This window comes from Episyrphus balteatus, chromosome 1, assembly GCF_945859705.1.
Source record: "Episyrphus balteatus chromosome 1, idEpiBalt1.1, whole genome shotgun sequence".
Lineage (NCBI taxonomy): Eukaryota > Metazoa > Arthropoda > Insecta > Diptera > Syrphidae > Episyrphus > Episyrphus balteatus.
In genome coordinates this window covers 47,892,545-47,912,319 of record NC_079134.1, presented here as the reverse complement: position 1 = coordinate 47,912,319, position 19,775 = coordinate 47,892,545, and the positions used below count along the sequence as shown (strand labels likewise).

The window sequence follows — 19,775 nt, the reverse complement described above, 5'->3', positions numbered from 1 at the left end:
AGATGCAACAACCAGCTTTACGGGTTGTACAAGGACGCTAACCTAGCCAAGAGAGTGAAGGTGCAGCGCCTGAGATGGCTAGGTCACGTGGAGCGCATGGACAACAATGCTCCGGCCCGGAAAGTTTTCGACTCCAACCCAGAGGGACGGAGCAGTAGAGGAAGACCTCGTCTGAGGTGGCGCAACCAAGTGGAAGGGGACCTCAATCAACTTGGCCTGCGAAACTGTAAGGTAAGTTTGGGTTCCAAAGGGTTAAGAACTGTATGTGTTAAGAATGTGATGTGTGCAAAAAATTGTCAATAAAATTTTCAAAATTTCACTAAATATACATAGGTAGAAACAAAGTCACTAGAACATCAACATCTAGATTGGATGGTGCTAGCTTAAGAAAATTATAAAAAACGTCAAAATGCGTTTAAGTAGGTAGACTTTATGTAGTATCGCTATAAAAAAAAACTACATAGATGGTAGTTTATCAGCAAGTTTGTAATAAATTTTGAAGTAAACTCTCGATATTGTAAAGCTGGATATAAAGTAGATAAGCTGACACATAGATATCTACCAAACTTAAGACTAGATAACAACATGTTTAACTTACAAGTAGTAATTAGGTATTATCAGAGCCTCAACTCTCCATCAATATGCACAATCGAATCAAATCATCAAAAGAATCCCTTTGCCTTTTTCGATGAGAAAACAAAAAAATAGTTAAACTAACATGTAAGTTAGTTACATCAAAAGACACACATCAAGATCGAATGTAACTGATTTAAAAGTCTACTTTTAAATCAGTGTACAACTCTAGTTGATTCAAACCTATATAACCGTGAAGAATACTTGTATATGGACTTCTGACCTTCAGGGAATCACTCTCGACCAAAATCCAATGCATTTCGATTTCGATATCACATCCCCAAGAGATATGTCACCTTTTCTGGTTGCTTGTTTAGACGACAGATTTACGTATCGAGCAAGCGAGAGATGCTCCTCTCTAGTTGCGATGCCTCTGTAAACACTATACCGATCAAAAAAGTTTCTTCTTGAAAATATCAGATCAAAGTAAAAAAAAACAGAAAAAATACAAAAAAAAAATATAAGGACAAACCATGACGGCTTGCTGATCAAGACAGAAGTTGGTTGCGAAAAATGTTTGCATGCTGCTATGGAATTCTGGCTGATTTCGAACTCCAAGCTCAATTTAACAATACCTGGCAAGTCAGAAAAAGGACATCAACAAGTCGGTGACGACGGTGTAGTGGTGGTGGTGGCTGGAAGGGTAGGTGAGAGTCGTCGGGGGTGGACGACACACAGGAAGGTCGACAGGGCGATGGACAACTTAAAACAATGCCAATGTCACATTGAAGTAACGCAGAAGCCCTTTCGAAAATTGGAATACTGATGTTTGACTTTTGTTGTTGTTGTCTTGTCCGATCGCATTCGTTCGTTCGTTCGATGGTTCGTTCATACGTCTGTCCGTCGTCGTCATGGTTGATGCAAGGATATGTGTAAGGAGGGGGCACAGCAATTGTGCACTACATATGCACCCACCTTAAAGTTGGAAGTGATTTCATTGTTGCTACCGCTTTTTGCTTGTTGCACTGCCGATCAATTTCACATTCCACAGGGGCAATTCGGAATATGGGTAGAAAGGGCACACACAAACGGTACCAGAACAACAACGATACGTAATTTATTTGCATTCATATTATAAATTATATTGTAACCGAATCTCTTCTTTCAATTTCAATTTAAATTGTTATCTTGACAGAGTAAGGACGGGATTTGAATAAATCGTTCACTCTTCTTCTTGAGAGATCTTGGAACTGGGATCGAATCGAAGGAATGGTATTTTGCTGCTGCTTCTTACTGCTTCCATACAATGGCTGGAAAAGTATGGGAAGAAGATGGGGAGTTCAGTTGAAGAAGAGTTGTCGTCGACATGTCTTCAAAGATTTAAACGACAGACGGACAATCGAGACAGCTATCGTCGGACATCGTCTCTATTGAAGATAGAAGTCAGTATATAGCTGCAATAGCAATGACTTTTGTAGCACGAATAAAAACAAAAATAAGAAGGGAATTCAAAAAACAACGACATCTTAGCAGAAGCATCCAACAACTTCAGTAACTCGCGGCTCTTTATAAAACGTAGGCATTTTATCGATGGCAGCAATAGATTCAATTTAAATTTTCGAAAAAGAAACAAGAAGAAAATGGTGGTTTTTATATACGTATGTTCCCATAATGGTGTGTTCGTTGTGATTAACTATCAAACACATTGTTGTTTAGAATTTAAAGTTAGGTAGCTACTCGATCATTTGGTTTTATAGGGTGTCAACGTGTCAATATGATGATGGCAATTTTCGAGCAAATTTTATCTTTTGACAGCACTGAGAATTGAACATTGGTATACTACAGTCTTTCAACCTAGAATCAAAGAGTCTTTCAAAACAGTCTGCATTTACATTGTTGTTTGCAATTAAACTCATTATGTTCATTAGAGGTCGCTTACCGGTATTAATCCGGGAGAGAAGGACTTGAACGAAAAGAACTAAGAACATTGGCTTTTTAAGAGGAAACGGAGGCAATACAAGAAAGGAACAATCGAGGAAATAGATTAATGTTATATAGTATAAGAGCCAATAGCAAATTTTGGGAGTGAAGGTATAACCGAAATGTGAGTATGCAGTATGCAGAAAAGTCTCCAAAACATAGCCCCTTAAATGCTCATATCTTGAGTTCTATTGATCGCATCGTTAAGATGGAACTCCTCAAGGAACTAATTAGCCTTCTCATATTAATTGGAAAACTCAAGTTTTTTAACCTCCTAAATACAATATACAGCTGCGATTTGAAGCTGAAGACTTCTGAATTGTTCATCAATTTATGTGTGGTAATTCTATGCTCAAGCTTAAAAATCGAAAAGCTGATCGTAGATCGGATATAAATGACGGACATTCACAAAAATCTGCTCTAGCTTCACATTGTATAGATGACTAAAATGGGTTTAGAAACATTGTTTTGGACCAGTCGTGATTGTTATTCAATGTTTTAATTTTTTGGACTATATTTGTAAATTTGTTCTTTATATTTTGTTTTAAGTTGTATTATTTTGTTTACTAACAATTAACATATGCGGACATACTATGAGCGGGAGCGGTTCATAATTCTGCTTGTCAAAATTCTGTATCACAGAATTCTGTGTGGTCAAAATAATGTACATAAGATCATAATTCTGTATGTCATTATACTGTAAATACAAAATTCTGTATGTCAAAATACTGTATGAACAAAATACTGACTTGCAAAATTCTGTTTTGTAAAATTCTGTAGGTACGGCAAAATACTGTATAGCTATTATCAATACAGTATTTTTCAAGAAATTGCCTCTGATAAAAAACAAATAATACTAGCTTAAAATATAATTATTGACAATAAAGTTAACACAAACATAATTTTTTAAGTAAAAAGGTAAATCAATTCTAGGAACACATATCAAACTTTTCTTAAAAATACAAAATACATTTTACAAAAAAATGTCAAAATCAATAAAAAATTTAATTTTTTTGCAATCCGTTTTAGGTATGCAAGATGCAACGTGGTTTAATTTAGATTGTTTTTACTTGCGATATAGGTACTATATATCAAGTTATGCATTCGTACAAAAAAAAAAGTTGAGATAACATTTTTCCATGACATTACTATGATAGACAATGCCAAAAAAGTGGGTCCCGGAAGTCCGTCTGTCCGTCTGTCTGTCAGTCTGCCAGTCTGCCAGTCTGTCAGTCTGTCAGTCTGTCAGTCTGTCAGTCTGTCAGTCTGTCAGTCTGTCAGTCTGTCAGTCTGTCAGTCTGTCAGTCTGTCAGTCTGTCAGTCTGTCAGTCTGTCAGTCTGTCAGTCTGTCAGTCTGTCAGTCTGTCAGTCTGTCAGTCTGTCAGTCTGTCAGTCTGTCAGTCTGTCAGTCTGTCAGTCTGTCAGTCTGTCAGTCTGTCAGTCTGTCAGTCTGTCAGTCTGTCAGTCTGTCAGTCTGTCAGTCTGTCAGTCTGTCAGTCTGTCAGTCTGTCAGTCTGTCAGTCTGTGAGCCTGTCAGTCTGTCAGTCTGTCAGTCTGTGAGCCTGTCAGTCTGTCAGTCTGTCAGTCTGTGAGCCTGTCAGTCTGTCAGTCTGTCAGTCTGTCAGTCTGTCAGTCTGTCAGTCTGTCAGTCTGTCAGTCTGTCAGTCTGTCAGTCTGTCAGTCTGTCAGTCTGTCAGTCTGTCAGTCTGTCAGTCTGTCAGTCTGTCAGTCTGTCAGTCTATCAGTCTGTCAGTCTGTCAGTCTGTCAGTCTGTCAGTCTGTCAGTCTGTCAGTCTGTCAGTCTGTCAGTCTGTCAGTCTGTCAGTCTGTCAGTCTGTCAGTCTGTCAGTCTGTCAGTCTGTCAGTCTGTCAGTCTGTCAGTCTGTCAGTCTGTCAGTCTGTCAGTCTGTCTGTATAAGGAGCTAGAGCCTAAACGGATGGACCGATTGCCTTCAAACTTGCTATGTAGCAGTTTTTGGTGACTCTCCAGAGGGGTTTTGGAATTAATTTTTTTGGACCAAAAATAACGGTACCTGCCATATAAAAATTTCGGAAAAGTTTAATTTCTCGAAAACGGCTCCAACGATTTTGTTAAAAAAATTCAAATGTTAGTTTTTAAATAAGGTCTATCTTTTGATGAAGAAATTTTTTTTGGAAAATCATTATTAACGGTACCTGCCATAGGACCGCTTTTTTCAAATCTGATTTTCTGCCAAACTGCTTATTGTATTTCAACGAAATTTTTTATACAAAAGCATTTATATAATTTAAATATAAGCCAAAAATAAAATTTTGAAAAAAATAATTTTTGGATTTTAAAAAAAATTTTGAAAATTTTTTTTTGAAAAATCAAATTTTCGAAAACGGGACATCGAATTTTTTTGAAATTTTGTTTTTAGATGTTGATTAGTTATTTCTAAAAAATGGCATACCAATTTTATTTTTAAACTTTTTTTTCAAAAAATTATTTAAGAAAAATTAGTTTTTTAAAAAACGGCTCTAACGATTTTGAAAATTTTTTTTCTAAAAATGCACCTTAATATATCAAATAAAACTGCATACCTGTTTTGTGGGGCGATTTGATTTCAGATATTGTTTTATTTTTTTGAAAAATTAATTTTTTTTTTTTTTATATACCTACATTTCCCAAGTTTCTATATAAAAAGTCTTAAAAATTTAAGCAACTTGAACTCTAAGAGCAAGTTCGTGCGACCCAGTCGTGCATTTTATTTTTTTTTAAATTAGTGTTTTGTTTTTTCTCTCCTTATTAAGTAGCTCCTAATAAGGTACCTAGATTAATCAGCTTTAAAAGCTTGTCTCTTTATTAAGTTGATCTTTTAGAATTTAGAAATTCATAATAAAACCTCTTTTAAAAAAATCTGTATTTCAACGTTCTGTAAAAATGATGTAGAAAATATCGTTTTGATAATGTATTTATTTTTTACATCATTCTTACAGAATTTTGATTTACAGAATTTTGATGTACAGAATTTTGAAACACAGTATTTTGACCAACCAGAATTTTGACTTTCAGAATTTTGTTTGTACAGCATTTTGCACATACAGAATTTTGACATTCAGTATTTTGGCATACAATATGTATTTTGAATGCAGAATTTTGCAACAAACAGCATTTCGACTCCAACCCAGGTATGAGCCTCTGATTGTAGTTAACAACTTGTTCTAAGCTTATTAGGGTTGGGGTCGAAATTCTGTATGTTGCAAAATTCAGTATTCAAAATACTGTATGCCAAAATACTGTATGTCGAAATTCTGTATGTGCAAAATTGTACGAACAAAATTCTGTTTAGCAAAATTCTGGTTGGTCAAAATACTGTATTTCAAAATACTGTATTTCAAAATACTGTATTTCAAAATTCTGTACATCAAAATTCTGTAAATCAAAATTCTGTAAAAATGCTGCAAAAAATATGGTTTTTTTTTTGGTATTGAAAAAAAAGTATTTTGCGGTACAGAATTTTACAAAACAGAATTTAGCAAGTCAGTATTTTGTTCATACAGTATTTTGACGTACAGCATTTTGTATTTACAGTATAATGACGTACAGAATTATGGTCTTACAGTATTTTGACAACACAGAATTTTGTCGTACAGATTTTTGACAAGCTGAATTATGACCCGCTCCCAGCTTACTACAGCAAAGTATGAGTATCTTAAGTAGAAACAAATGAGGTACATACCTACATACAATTGAAAAAAAAAATATTATCAGATATACATACATACAGTGAATGGGATCATCAGTTTGTGAAGTGTTTAGCAGTATTTAGAAACATTTTGTTAAAAGGAATTTTCAAATTGAATTTCGTAATCAATTTCATAAGGTTAAATTTAATAAAATTTTTTGAATTTCTTATGAAATAATTAAATAATATTTTATATTTTGAAATTTCGAAAGTTTAAACAAAAATATTTTTTCAAGACTTTACAATTTTAATTTCGAAATATTTAAAATGAAAAAAGACGTCGGATAATAATATTGAGAAATGCGTCAAAAAACGCCTCCAAAACTCATGCGCCTAAAACGCGTCCAAAACGAGTCCGAGACGCGTCCAAGACGCGACCAAGACGCGCCCAAAACGCGTCCAAAACACGTCCAAAAGGCGTCCGAAACGCGTTCAAAAGTCATCCAAAATGCATCCAGAAAGAGTCCAAACGCGTCCAAGGCGCTAAGCGTACGAGATGCGCCCAAAATAAGTCCAAGATGCTACCAGGACCTGGTCGAGACGAGTCTAAAACGCTTTTCATTTGGTGTGATCTAAATATGCAAAAAAACTTGTGCAACACAAAATCACCCAATACATACACAAAAAACATGCATTTTACTTTTTGCATCTTTGAGTCAGGGGTTTAGCTTAGCTACCGCTGGCTGTATCAACATGTTCAGTTATTGAAGATTTAATCAACAAAATTGCTTAAAGACAAGGAAAGTAGGTACCTACATACTACTTCGATAAATTTTGGTGCAATGTTACTTATTGACCAAAGTAGTTTGTTTATTAAAAAAAGCTTTTAAGGGTGTGTCCAATTCCAGGAAGAGCCCGCAACAAAATTTGAATACAGGGAAAATTGAGAAAGTTTCAAGTTTAAACAAATTTATATGTATGCCATTTTAACATTATTTAGGAACAAAACTAGTGGCAAATTTTATATTTTATAAATCAACGAACTCCCTCTTTTTTATATTTGATTCTTAACCTCCAATCATAACACAAATCCATTACTTGCACTTGCTGTCGGTCTCTAGATGAACAAAAGCAATATAAAGACTAGTGGTCATGTAAGTCAGCTTAAAATGAAATAGTAACACAAATTGAAAATATTGAATTACATTCTTTTACAGTCTTAATACCTAACACGCGATAATTATTGCAATGTAGGTACCAACCTACCGACCAACAACAAGAGTCTGAACTTTCTTGTTGTTAGGGTATTCTATGTCAGTTGCACGAACATTAAAAGAGAAACCGTTAAAAAGTAAATTAAAGGTAGATTAAAACGCATTAGCAACAACTGTACCATGACCTAAAGATGTTCTCTAATAAAGACCATTGTCCATTTCAGCATAAAAACCACCAGTCTGAGAAAAGTCCAGATATTGTTTTCATTTAAAGACATCATAGACATTAGACATTGTGGTTAGGAATATTGTTGAATTCAAAGAAGTGTCAAATGGCAACGTGCTTTGGCTTTCAACTACGCATTATTAAATTTAATAATACGTGTATTACAGTTAAGTACACTGTTTTAATATGCTACTACCTTTGTTAGATTGTTTAAGGAAGTTTTTTATTTTGGGTTGGTGCATCGTGCATTTCAAGGCGGTAGGATTTTGTTTCAAAGAAAGATGGACATAATCTTTTAACACCTTTGTTGGTAGAACTTATGTTCGGAAAGATTCATATTTCTTTGTGTTTTATTGCTGGAAAATAATAAAAAGAGTTCATCTGAATGGATAACACAAAGAAAGAAGCAATAATAAGTGTCGCTTTGTGTCGCAATGTGTCGCATTGTGTCGCGTAATGTCGCGTTGTGTCGCGTTGTTTCGCGTTGTATCGCGTCGTTTCGCGTCGTGTCGCGTTGTTTCGCGTTGTATCGCGTCGTGTCGCTTTGTGTCGCGTCGTGTCGCATTGTATCGCGTCGTGTCGCTTTGTGTCGCGTCGTGTCGCGTCGTGTCGCGTCGTGTCGCGTCGTGTCGCATTGTGTCGCGTCGTGTTGCGTTGTGTCGCGTTGTGTCGCGTCGTGTCGCGTCGTGTCGCTTTGTGTCGCAATGTGTCGCATTGTGTCGCATTATGTCGCGTCGTGTCGCTCTGTGTCGCGTTTTTTCACTTTATGATGCGTTTTGTAGCGTTGCGTAGCGTTTGCATGTAACATAACAGTATTCGCGCTTAGTAACTTAAATATTTTTTGTCTCATTTTGTTATACCTATAGTCCAAGCGGCGACCGTCGAGTTACTTAGTTCATAAGGTTAGAGGTTAAAATTGGTGTCAAATGAAATATAAGTTGATACTGAAAATAAAAAAATAGGGTTGCCACTTCTAAAATGGGAACTTCCATGTGGCAACCCTATTTGAAAGGAAAAATTGTCACATAACTAATACATTCATATCTTTGTTATTTGGCCAGATACAAATTTTTTTTTAATGCCAAACGAAAGTCAAAATATTAAAAAAAAATATAAAGAACGTAACCCTGCAAATGTGGCAACCCCATTCAAATGAATACAACACTGACAAAAATCTTCTTTGAACAAAACAGTATAACTTTTTATGCACTAGAAAGCTAAACTATACGCCATATTTTAGATAATACTCCCTTCTATCTAAAAAATGTCGGGTGCCACCTCGCAAATGCAGACAAGTACTCGGCAACCCTACTAAAATGCTAAAAAAAAACGCAAAAATCACTTGTTTTTTGGCATTTGGATAAGGTTGCTGAGTACTTGTCTGCATTTGCGAGGTGGCACCCGACATTTTTTAGATAGAAGGGAGTATTATCTAAAATATGGCGTATAGTTTAGCTTTCTAGTGCATAAAAAGTTATACTGTTTTGTTCAAAGAAGATTTTTGTCAGTGTTGTATTCATTTGAATGGGGTTGCCACTTTTGTAGGGTTACGTTCTTTATATTTTTTGGCATTTAAAAAAAATGTGTATCTGGCCAAATAACAAAGATATGAATGTATTAGTTATGTGACAATTTTTCCTTTCAAATAGGGTTGCCACATGGAAGTTCCCATTTTAGAAGTGGCAACCCTATTTTTTTATTTTCAGTATCAACTTATCTTTCATTTAACACCAATTTTAACCTCTAACCTTATGAGCAAAGTAACTCAACGGTCGCCTCTCCGACTATTATCATGTAGATATGAATTGACTTAAAAGAAAGTAAAAAAAATCATAATTTTGGTAATAAAATAGGGGAGAATAAGGGGGAATCACCAAAAGACGTTCCCTATGGAATTCATATCCGGAATAACGTGACAGTCTTTATTTATGGAAATTAATCCATCTTGCATTAATAAAGAAGCTCTGCTCGGCTGGTCATCTACGGGAAAACACAACGTTCTTTGAGTTGTAGTAGTTTTTTTTTTTTTCGTTGAAAACTAGGTGAACCGAGTACGTTTTGTTTTTTTTTTTTCAATAATCAAATATCCCTCATCATCATGGGCTAATTTACTATCTCAGAGGTAAAGGATTGGGTTCTTTTCAAATTGTTGAAAACACCATAACACAAGACCAACACAAAAATACGTCTTTTAGTGCTTCTCATCTACTCTCCCTTAATTTAATTTTTTTAGATGATTATGATTTTTTTTACTTTTTTTAAGTCAGTACCATATCAACATGGTCAGTATAAGTAAATGAGACAAAAAAATGTGAGGTACTAAGGCAAAAACTAAAAAATTGAGCAACATAAACCAAAAAAACTGTCGACAAAATATATTTTTTATTTTTATTGATTCATTTCTTTGTAAAATGAGCTGAGCAACAAAATTGTCGGACATATTTGAAAAAAAAAAAAAAATCAGTTAAAAAAAACATTTGATATTAAAAAATATAATTTCTTGCAAAAAAAAAAGAAATCATAAACTAAAAATATTTTATAAAAAAATGTTATTGCAAAAGCAAAATTTTCTAAATTAACAAATACAAAAAAAAAATCAATGCAAAATTTATGTCCATTAAATATTCTTTTGTACATTTTTGACTATTGGCTTAACTTAGATTGAATATTATAGTTGAAATAGTGAGTGTGTGATCAATTAGTCAAAATTGTAAAAAAAAATTAACTCGAACTTTTTTCTCTCTTTTCATAAAATTTCTCTCAACTAAATGTTCTGAAAAATGAGAACAGAGTTCAAGTCAGTTGATCAACTGTTAAAAAAGATATTAATACTAAATTTAAGAAACAAAAGAGCTGACGTTGAAACTTTTATGCATTATAATATAAATCTTAATTATACTTAAATAAACTATCTGAGGAGTATTTTGTTTTAGCTAGTCAAATAAGTTTGACACTATTATTTCCTAATTTAACAAACAACAAATGAAATTCTTTCGAAAAATTGATGGAAGTTGCAATATAAATTTTCAAAAAAAAAGGCACACGTTTCATTTCTTTTGAAAATTGCTACATTACTTAAAGTAAATGAAATGAACCAAATTTAAAATTGAATGGCCTTTTTTAATGTTATTTATTTTAAGAAGACAGTTTATAACCTTGAGCTCGATCTCTAACCTAGTAATTAAAAGGAGTTTCTGGACGTTTAGGATGAAGTGTGTATGTAATAAAGTAATAAAACAAAGATACCTCCTTTATTTAATATTACACCTCTTTCAATCATCAATTCATCAAAAAAAGAACAATCAATCTTAATATGACTCATTCAAACACTCTGAGAAGACATATCAAGACAAAAATCAAACAAACACTCATCATAACGAAATGATTCAATTTATTTAATTTTTTTCTTCAAAACACAAAAGATAATATCCCACAAAGATTTGGGATATTAAAATTTCAAAAAGATCAATAAAACTCATCACCTCTTCTTAGTGGCTATCAATTAAAAAAGACTCGCTGATAGATTATACAAACGATTTAGTGTCACACGGTGCTTAAACCTTATAAGCGCCTCTCCATAGTCACATTGTCTGACAGATCGAACCGATCGAACCAATCGATCAATCATAAAACCTCGATCGTTAAAATCGATCCTCTTTGGGTTAGTCTCTTTTTCACTCTTCTAACGACACCCGATAGGCATTTTTAAATTTAAGACTTTTGGCCTGAAGGCTATTTATGCTTAAATTAAAGAGTCACACTTTGCCTAAGATCTACACGCAGAGAGTATGCGCATTGGATTGTGATTATGCAGATAGTTTATCGCCGTATTTTGCTGCCGGCCGGCTGGCGTTGATGGCAACTCGAATGTCATATGTCAATTACAACAGTAAATATTATAGTCAAGTTGGCTGTCGTTCAATATCAGTTAGCCATTATTCAACGCAATGAGGCTTACCCCCTGTGAGGCAATATTCCTAGAGCAGTTTTTGTTGTTGTTTTGGTAGGTTGGTTTTTATTGTTTGTAAGGTTGATGGAGAAGCTAGTGGAACTGTGTGTTGGTAGTAATGGTACACAACCACCGGCGGATCCAGGGGGGGGGCACGGGGGCACGTGCCCCCCCCAGAACTGGTTCATACTCAAAGCAAATCAAATTATACGAGTTGTTAAAATATATGAATAATAACAGGAAGAACTTGAGTGAAACTCTTGTCTATTTCTGGCTGAAAATGCGAATTTTATTGTTTGTTGATCCACCTCACAAATAAATAAATCACTATTTGTTGGGTAAACACGATTTTTTTTTTCGATTTAAAAAAAAAATAAATTTTCTAAGTGTTTTTTGTTTTTAACTTCAAAGTGATTTTGGTGAAAAATTTTGATATGGACACCGACAATTAAGGTATGAATTGTATTCTAAAAAAAATTAATTGTATATGCAACTCTATTTTTTCATACGGAGGGGTTGAAATTGTCTCATAAAATCAAGCACAGAAACGTCAAATATCAACATTTTCGAATAATTCTTGAAATAAAATGTACTTTATTTGTTAATTTTTCGGTATGGTTAAAAAAAAAAGTTAATAATACTTCCCAAAAATATTTTATTTAAGTTTTTGTATAAAAAAAAGTCCGATTCTCCTAAATCCGTCCTTTGTTTCCTATTTTCTGCCATCTAGTATCCCATTTCCGGCCACTGACTTTATTAGGTCAAGCTCAAATAAATTGAATGTTTTTCATTAAAATTTTTGTGTTTTAAGAATTTAGAAACAATTTTGATTGTTAATAAGTTATAACATCGAATGATTCAAAAATGTATATATTTTTGCCCATTTTTTAAACTTTTATCAATAAAAGGGGGCCGAATACAGGAAACTCTTGAATTTCAAAGCTTTTTTTGTGTTCTATCACCGGCCCCCCTTATAATTACCAAAATTCACATTTTTTCCTATTTAAAACCTATTTTATTTAAAGAATAATATATATTTAATAAGAAAAACAATATTTCAAAGCATTAGCTCTGAAATTGTTTCCACAAAACACTAATTACGATAGTAGGTTTCGGCAGTAAAATTACAAAAAAACCATACCCGATTGGATCACTTCACAAAAAGTTATTTTTTCTAAGAAAACTGAATAACAAGAATAATAAGAATAATGTAATTTTAGGAGAGACATTTCAAAGAACAGCATAAGAGCAAAAATTTGGAATAAATCCTACTAAATCACTAGTTATAACGATTTTTCTAAAAGGTGGCCGGAATTAGGCAACTTTACCCTACACACTTAAAAATTTTTTTTTACATTAGTGTTTTTAAAATAGCGCAACCCGCCACAACATTGCATAACCTATATATTATTGAACTGCTGGATATGTAAAACAATCTTGCATTTCAAGAGTTTGCCCAAGTTTGCACCCCTGAAAATAAAGACCCCTTGAAAAAAAGCGACCCTTACTTATAGACTTTTATAAATATTATGTAATTGAGAAAATTTCTCCAGGGATACCTTTATCCTTATATGTAAAAAAATAGTGTTCCAAATTTCAAAAGAATCGGTGCAGTAGTTTTGAAGTTATGAGGGGCACCGGCTTGAAAACATTAGTTGTGGGGAGAACGATTTAAAGTTTTGAACCCTGGACTAAAACGTTCGTAAGCGAAGTATTAAAATACTCATAACTTGGTCAATTTGGCTCCAATAGACCTACAATTTGAACACAATATTCTTGAGATATAAAAAAAATTTTTTGCAAATAAAAACAACAAAACTGGGTATCCCAGGAAAAAAGTACCTATGTTTCTTTTTTTTTTTACTCTTAAGAACTTTAATATTTTTTTATTAGAATGAAGTCTTTAGTATTTGACTAAAACTACGAGGTCATTAAAAAATGGTATAAACATGTCCATAATATTGCAAAATTTTATACAAAATCAATTCAAAAACGAAAACATTTTTTTTTCTACATTTCATCTTTAAAACTTAATTTCTCAAAAACTATTTAATGAAACAACTTGACTCAAAAAATAAAATAAATAACTAACTATAAGAAAAGTTAAAGCTTGTACGTGCATTTTATGATTTTTAATATTTTTTTTCTTCCGGTTAATCGGGAGGTAAATGGGTAAGCACTTAAGTGGCTTTTACTGTACCAAGAAAATGAAAATTTTTCCTTCCGAATAACTTTTTTGTCATTTGGTACCTATTTGATGTGGAAAATGTGCCCAAATATTTTTGGCCAGGTTTTAGACTAAAAAACAGCAGTGTGCGTCGTTAAAATTCGTTGCTTGTCAGTCAGTCGTATGATACTTCACTTTATTTCTAACTGTTATCGCTGATTTTTTTGCATATCCGTCCCTTGTGCCCCCCCCAGAAAAAAATCCTGGATCCGCCCTTGTACACAACGGAGCGCATTGTATCTGAATCTGTTTCGGCGTTGCCCACCCATTCGCTTTGCATGCGTTCCACAAATCGCAAATCGAGCAAAATAAATTTATCGACATCACAGATCATGTCACCAGATAAACGATCGATTGTATTCGACGATGACTTTGGTGAGGGTATCCGTAAATCCGGACTTGGTTATGCTTCAGCTTCATCCTCCAAGCCTTTATAGAATCAAGTCTCAGTCTGAGTCTGATTTTCAGTCTCAGCTTCTGTTGCAGTTGAAGAGTTGCTGATGCTAAATCTGAGGTTACATATATTTATAATATGGGAGACGTCCATCCTGTCCGTTGTCGTAGTCGTCGTTGTCTGATGCGATGACTGTGGTTATTCTACACAGTGACGTTTGGGTCGGTGCGATGCGATGATGGTGCGGTGGGGTGGCGATGGTGATGGTGAGGATCAGGCAGCACATTGTTGTGTGGTAGAATCCAAGCACTTGGTTTTGAAATAATTTTAAACACTAATTGGTCACCGTTGACAGCGAATGTCAACAATAAAGAATTGTGTAAGCGACATAAGTCATTGGCTGTCGCAATAATCAGTCCACAGAGTGCCAGGTCAGATTCGTTATAGCTGTTGTATTTCGATAGATTTTCTTCTTCCTTCTTTTTTTTTTTTTTTTTTTTTGGCAATCAAAATGGGTATGTTTTGAGTTGATTGTTTCGAGAAAGATTGAGTTCACAAAAAATCAAGATATGAATGACAGATTTTAACTATTTGTTAGGTTAGAAGTGGTTTTTTTCTGTACATTTGACTTATTTAAAAATCTCAAATAACATCTTGTTCTAAGAAAAATCTGTCACCTCTCAGAAAGGTTAACAGCTTTTCTTTGAGTCTTCATAAAGGGTTTTTTTTTTTGTTTTTTATTAAAACCACATACAATATTTTTTTAATGATAAAAAGTACCTACCTACATGTGCGTTTTTTTGCACGTGCATCAAATAAAATGCTATTGAACTACGTATGTTCTATAATGCTGATTTATTAGCTCTTGTCACTTCATGTTTATTAGATATTTGTGTCATATTTAATTTTATTTTTTACTTGGACACTGCAGAGCTGAGAGAGACTTGCATATGAATTTTATTTTTCATATAATATTCAACTTTGTGTGTGGTTCTTTATAATAATAACGACGACGGACGGACGATGTGGATGTCATGGGTTCTGTTTGTTGGATGGTGTTCAATCGAGTCAGTAAAATCGATTTTGACATATTGTGTAGAATTTTGTGTTTTTTTATTTTTCAATGATGGTATTTTACTGCGATGCGATGATGGTTTGCAGTTTAAGTGAGAATGGATAAGTGAAAGTACCTACGTTTTTTTTATGAATACAAGTTAAGTATGACAATAACAAGAAAAATAAATGTTAATGGTAAAAATGTTAAAAAATAAGTTTAGATAAATTCATAAAAGTAAATCAGTATGCACTTTATTGAAAAGAAGAAGTTGAACGGTTTAACATAATAGTGCTGCTTAGAATATGTTCTTCTCAGCTACAAAATCTAAATATGTTTTTAAAAGCCATAGATGAATTTACCACTTTTTAAACTAAGTTCTGGAAATATCGTTCCACACTCTTGGCGAAGAGGTAGTAGAAACTTTCCTTGAAGACGTCATTTAACTCTTTTGTAGGCAAATCACTCAAAAATACCCCTAAAAAATAGCTACATATTTTTCAAAAATTCATATTTTGAACAATAAAGCCTTAGAAAAAAATCCGCATCAGATGCACAATTTTTTTATTATCTTTAATGTGGTATATGAAACTCAAATTTCTGTAAAAAGTTTCCTGTACCTTTAATAACCACTTTGTAGAAAGTCAACCTTTTGCATTGTTTTCAACAAACCGTTCATTACTCATTATTATAAATTTTTTTCAGAATTTTTTCAATACATCTGCCATTTTTCTAACAAATATATCTATGGATTAAAAAAAGTTCAACTTTCTACGACCTACAGTTCAGAAAATATTTTTTTTTTTACCATGTCATTTAACTCATTTTAATGATTTAATTTTAAGAAATCCTTTCTTTGTGTTCAGATTACGGATATAACCTTTCAAATAATTTTTTAAATCTATAATACAAGTAGCTGTAGGGGAGAGTGGGGCACTTTTGAATACGGGGCACGGGGCACGTTTGAACACTGCATATACAATTTTAGTTTATCAATCTTTTTTAGAAGTTATTCGATATTTGAACCCATCAACATCACCATATCCAAAAACGTCAGTGACTTTCCTTGGTTATATCAGCTGGCTTTCAGATATTTAGGTGGAAGATGACTTTTATAGTGGTTTTGCATTATTTCAGTTGTAAGAGTTTAAACAAAATTTGCTTTGTGATTTCAAAACGCAATACAATTTTTGTTAATGGTTAATAAATTTTAAACTAAATCGCGGTGAATTTTTGAATGGTTAAATATTTATTCAACATTTTATGTTGCTGACACAGTTGGGATAGTTTTGAACAAGTGTGTTGGGGCACTTTTCAACATACCCGAGCAGTTTGTATCAGACACTTTGTGGAAACTTGAATGTGTTCCATTTAATTAATCGTAATTCTTATAAAAAGAATAGTGAAACTAGTATTTGTGGGCAAAATTAAAGAAAAAAATGGAAGTGTATACAACATTATTGAAGATTTAAACAAAAAGCATGAATTCTTCAAGTTCTATTAGCTTAAGCGGTATACAAATTAAAATCAAGCTGCCTATACCAATTAACGTTCCTGGTACATGATGAACACCCGCTTTGTTAACATTTGCATTTAATGTCTAGAAATATAGGTTTATCACAAAATAAATCTATTTTACTCTTAGAAGCATTAATGGAATGGATACAATTTTTCTAAGTTATGTTTTAAATGAATTTTTCTTGTTTTTGACGTGATAACGTCTTATAAATCGATGAACACTACACTCTCGCACTTTCGCAGTGTGGCAAAAAATTTAAATTCAGAATTAAAAATAAACTATTAGAGATACAAAAATCTTCTATAGCTTATTTGAAAGATAATAACCTATAGCTTAATCCAAATGAAGGATTTTTAAAAATTCCGTCATTTAATAGGGTAAACAGGGGTAAAACTGAAAGATGAAATTTGGGCTGAAATGTAAACGCGAAGTCGTAGAGAATTGATTTTTTTTTGCTATCGAATAATCTCATCTATTACATCGAGTTTTTTACAGGATTTTATACATGTAAAATCTCGATGTAAAAATCTTGAAAATTACATGTAAAAAACTTACTGATGTTAAAAATGGTAAAAAATGAATTATTTTATGTTTTTTTTTTAACTTTTTATAGAAAAACGCTGCAATTTTTGCTGGCTCTAATATATGTGAATTAATTTCCTCGACCTTTTAAAAATGTTAATGGACGTGCTCCAAATTTAATGTTTAAATTTAATTTTGGGTCGGTGAAGCGGGCAAATTTAATAACCTTAAAGCTAATTTGGAAAGGTTTTCGAGTTTCATTTCAGCCGTGGTCTAAAAAAAAACATCACCTTTTAAAATTTGTCCTCTCCTGACAAATTTCTTAGAAGAAAGTTAAAGTCATTTGGTAATTTGTCAAAATTTCGCTGTAGAATAATGGTTACAAATATATTGTAACATGGAGAAAGAGCATAATCGGTGTTCTGTAAAATTTGCAATAAATTTTAAATTGGGTGTGACGAGCACAAAATTCAACCCTTCGAAGTTTATTGTTTGTGGAACTGTCATTTTATAGCCTGCTTTCACTAGAGCCCAAATGATATTATTTCACAAATTGCAAATGAAATCTCTTTCAAATTGACATAATTTGCAAAATTATCTAAAATGTAAAAAACAGATTTTTAAACGAAATCGTCCATCAGCGCCTCACTCTCCCCTACAATGTACATGTACATACATCTAGAGCTTGATTACAACTGTCTGGTCTGGAGCTCCCAAAACATCGTAAGTACTTTAAGACAGAATCCAGTGCACTTATTCTATTGTTCTATAACATGGCAATACACATTTTGAAGATAAACGTTATTTCTTTCAAAATAGTAATTTCATAAATTTTTAATTTGTACGAAATTTTTCTGAAGAAAAGGATTTCAGGCTTAAACTAAAGTAAGTTATAGGTCAATTTCGGAAATTTTTTTTGGAAAATCGATGAATTTTCTTAATCCTTAGATATACCTGAAACAATTTTCTCGCAATGATTTTTTAAATTCAAATATGTTATTATCAATATTTAATCTTACCTTTTGTTAACAAACTTGATGAATGTGGATTGCCGCTTTTCGTACTTAAAGATGAGCAATTCCATCGATGCCACTGAAACTATAAAATAAAACATTTCAGAAAATTGAAAAAAGCAAAATAATACTAAACGAATAAGAATATAGGCTTAAAAAACATAAAAAAGATTTACATAATATAGGTACACGAAATTGTTATATTACACTCACTTGAACCTGGCACTCACGTATTGCTAGCTCGAGTCCTTCTAATGCCGTTAATGTAACATCACTTGCTTTATAACAAAGTTCTAATTGATCTTTTGATAGTCCAGGAACGGAACGACAAGTAGCCCTTGCATCTGGCACACAGTTTAACCTTAAAATTAATATATAAAAAAAATATTTTTCAGCAATTTTAGTTTACAAGATGGGAGTAATGATCTGGATTAAAATTTCCAAACAAAATTCTTAAGAAATAAAATCAAGTCCTATCCCGGATACAATCAATATCCGCCACCTGCTAATCTGTCAATAATAATCACCTATCTTTCATCAAATCTATCAAAATTGAAATAAATTATATTTTAATTGACTCTTTAACAACAACAAACAATCCCACCCACTCTCTATCTGTCATGTTTTTATGTAAATCGTTTGTCAAAGCAAACATCAATGCTCTTGCTCATTTCGTTTTCCTTTTCGTTTCCGACAAACAAAATCAGCATCATCAAATTGTCAGAAGCAATTTATTTTAACCAACAAGTAGGTAATCACGTTTATATTGCTCCAGCTTCAGCTCTCTTTCGAACTCAATCTAAGAATTCAGACATCAGCTTAATCAAATTAACACCCGAAGATCTGTGGTGCTGGCTGGCTTCATTTGCAAGGAAAACCAAAGCCGGCTTTATAAACCTAGGATCAGTGAGCCGTTGAAGCGGGGAAATTTCGCTAATGCATGTGCATACATTGGTAATGCAAATTAATAGCAACCACTATGCCGCATGACTCGTGCCAACTAGCTTATATAGACTCCATTATAATCTCTAGAATCCGTCAACTGCGGCGGGACTGGAGGTTTGGTGGTAGAGTGTGATGCTTTGGGTGTAGCAAGGTGTTTTGTGTTGGCGCCAGCCTCGCGAAGGCTGTACCAAACAGAACAGGTGTATTTTTACGCAGCAGCTGGTAAATATTTGTTGCATTAAATTGCATTTAATTAATATCAAAATGAAGGAGTTTCTTGTTTATATCGTAGAGGGGAGGATTTTCATCCCCTCAAGCAACTGGACCATGAAGAAAAAAAAAATTCTATAAAATTAAACTTCAATCAATCAAAGCCAATTTCTTTGCTAAACCGAAAATTCTCAAGCATTTTCCCACCACAAAACCAAAACCAACATCACAATTGAAAAATACCAAACAACCTTAAACCAACCCTTTTTATCCTTAAAAATTCCAAAGATGTTTTAGCCGGG

At 33.1% G+C, this 19,775-nt stretch overlaps 1 protein-coding gene across 1 annotated transcript in view; it reads right to left on the bottom strand.

Moving 5' to 3' along the window:
• The window catches only part of LOC129906758 (protein Wnt-10a), a 69,136-nt gene that overhangs the window by 15,551 nt on the left and 33,810 nt on the right, over positions 1-19,775 (bottom strand). Inside the window, exons 2-3 of the mRNA XM_055982659.1 lie at positions 18,532-18,679; positions 18,325-18,403 (exon numbers count right to left, since the gene is read on the bottom strand). Of these exons, the coding sequence (XP_055838634.1) occupies positions 18,325-18,403; positions 18,532-18,679 (227 nt within the window). The remainder of the gene's footprint in view (positions 1-18,324; positions 18,404-18,531; positions 18,680-19,775) is intronic.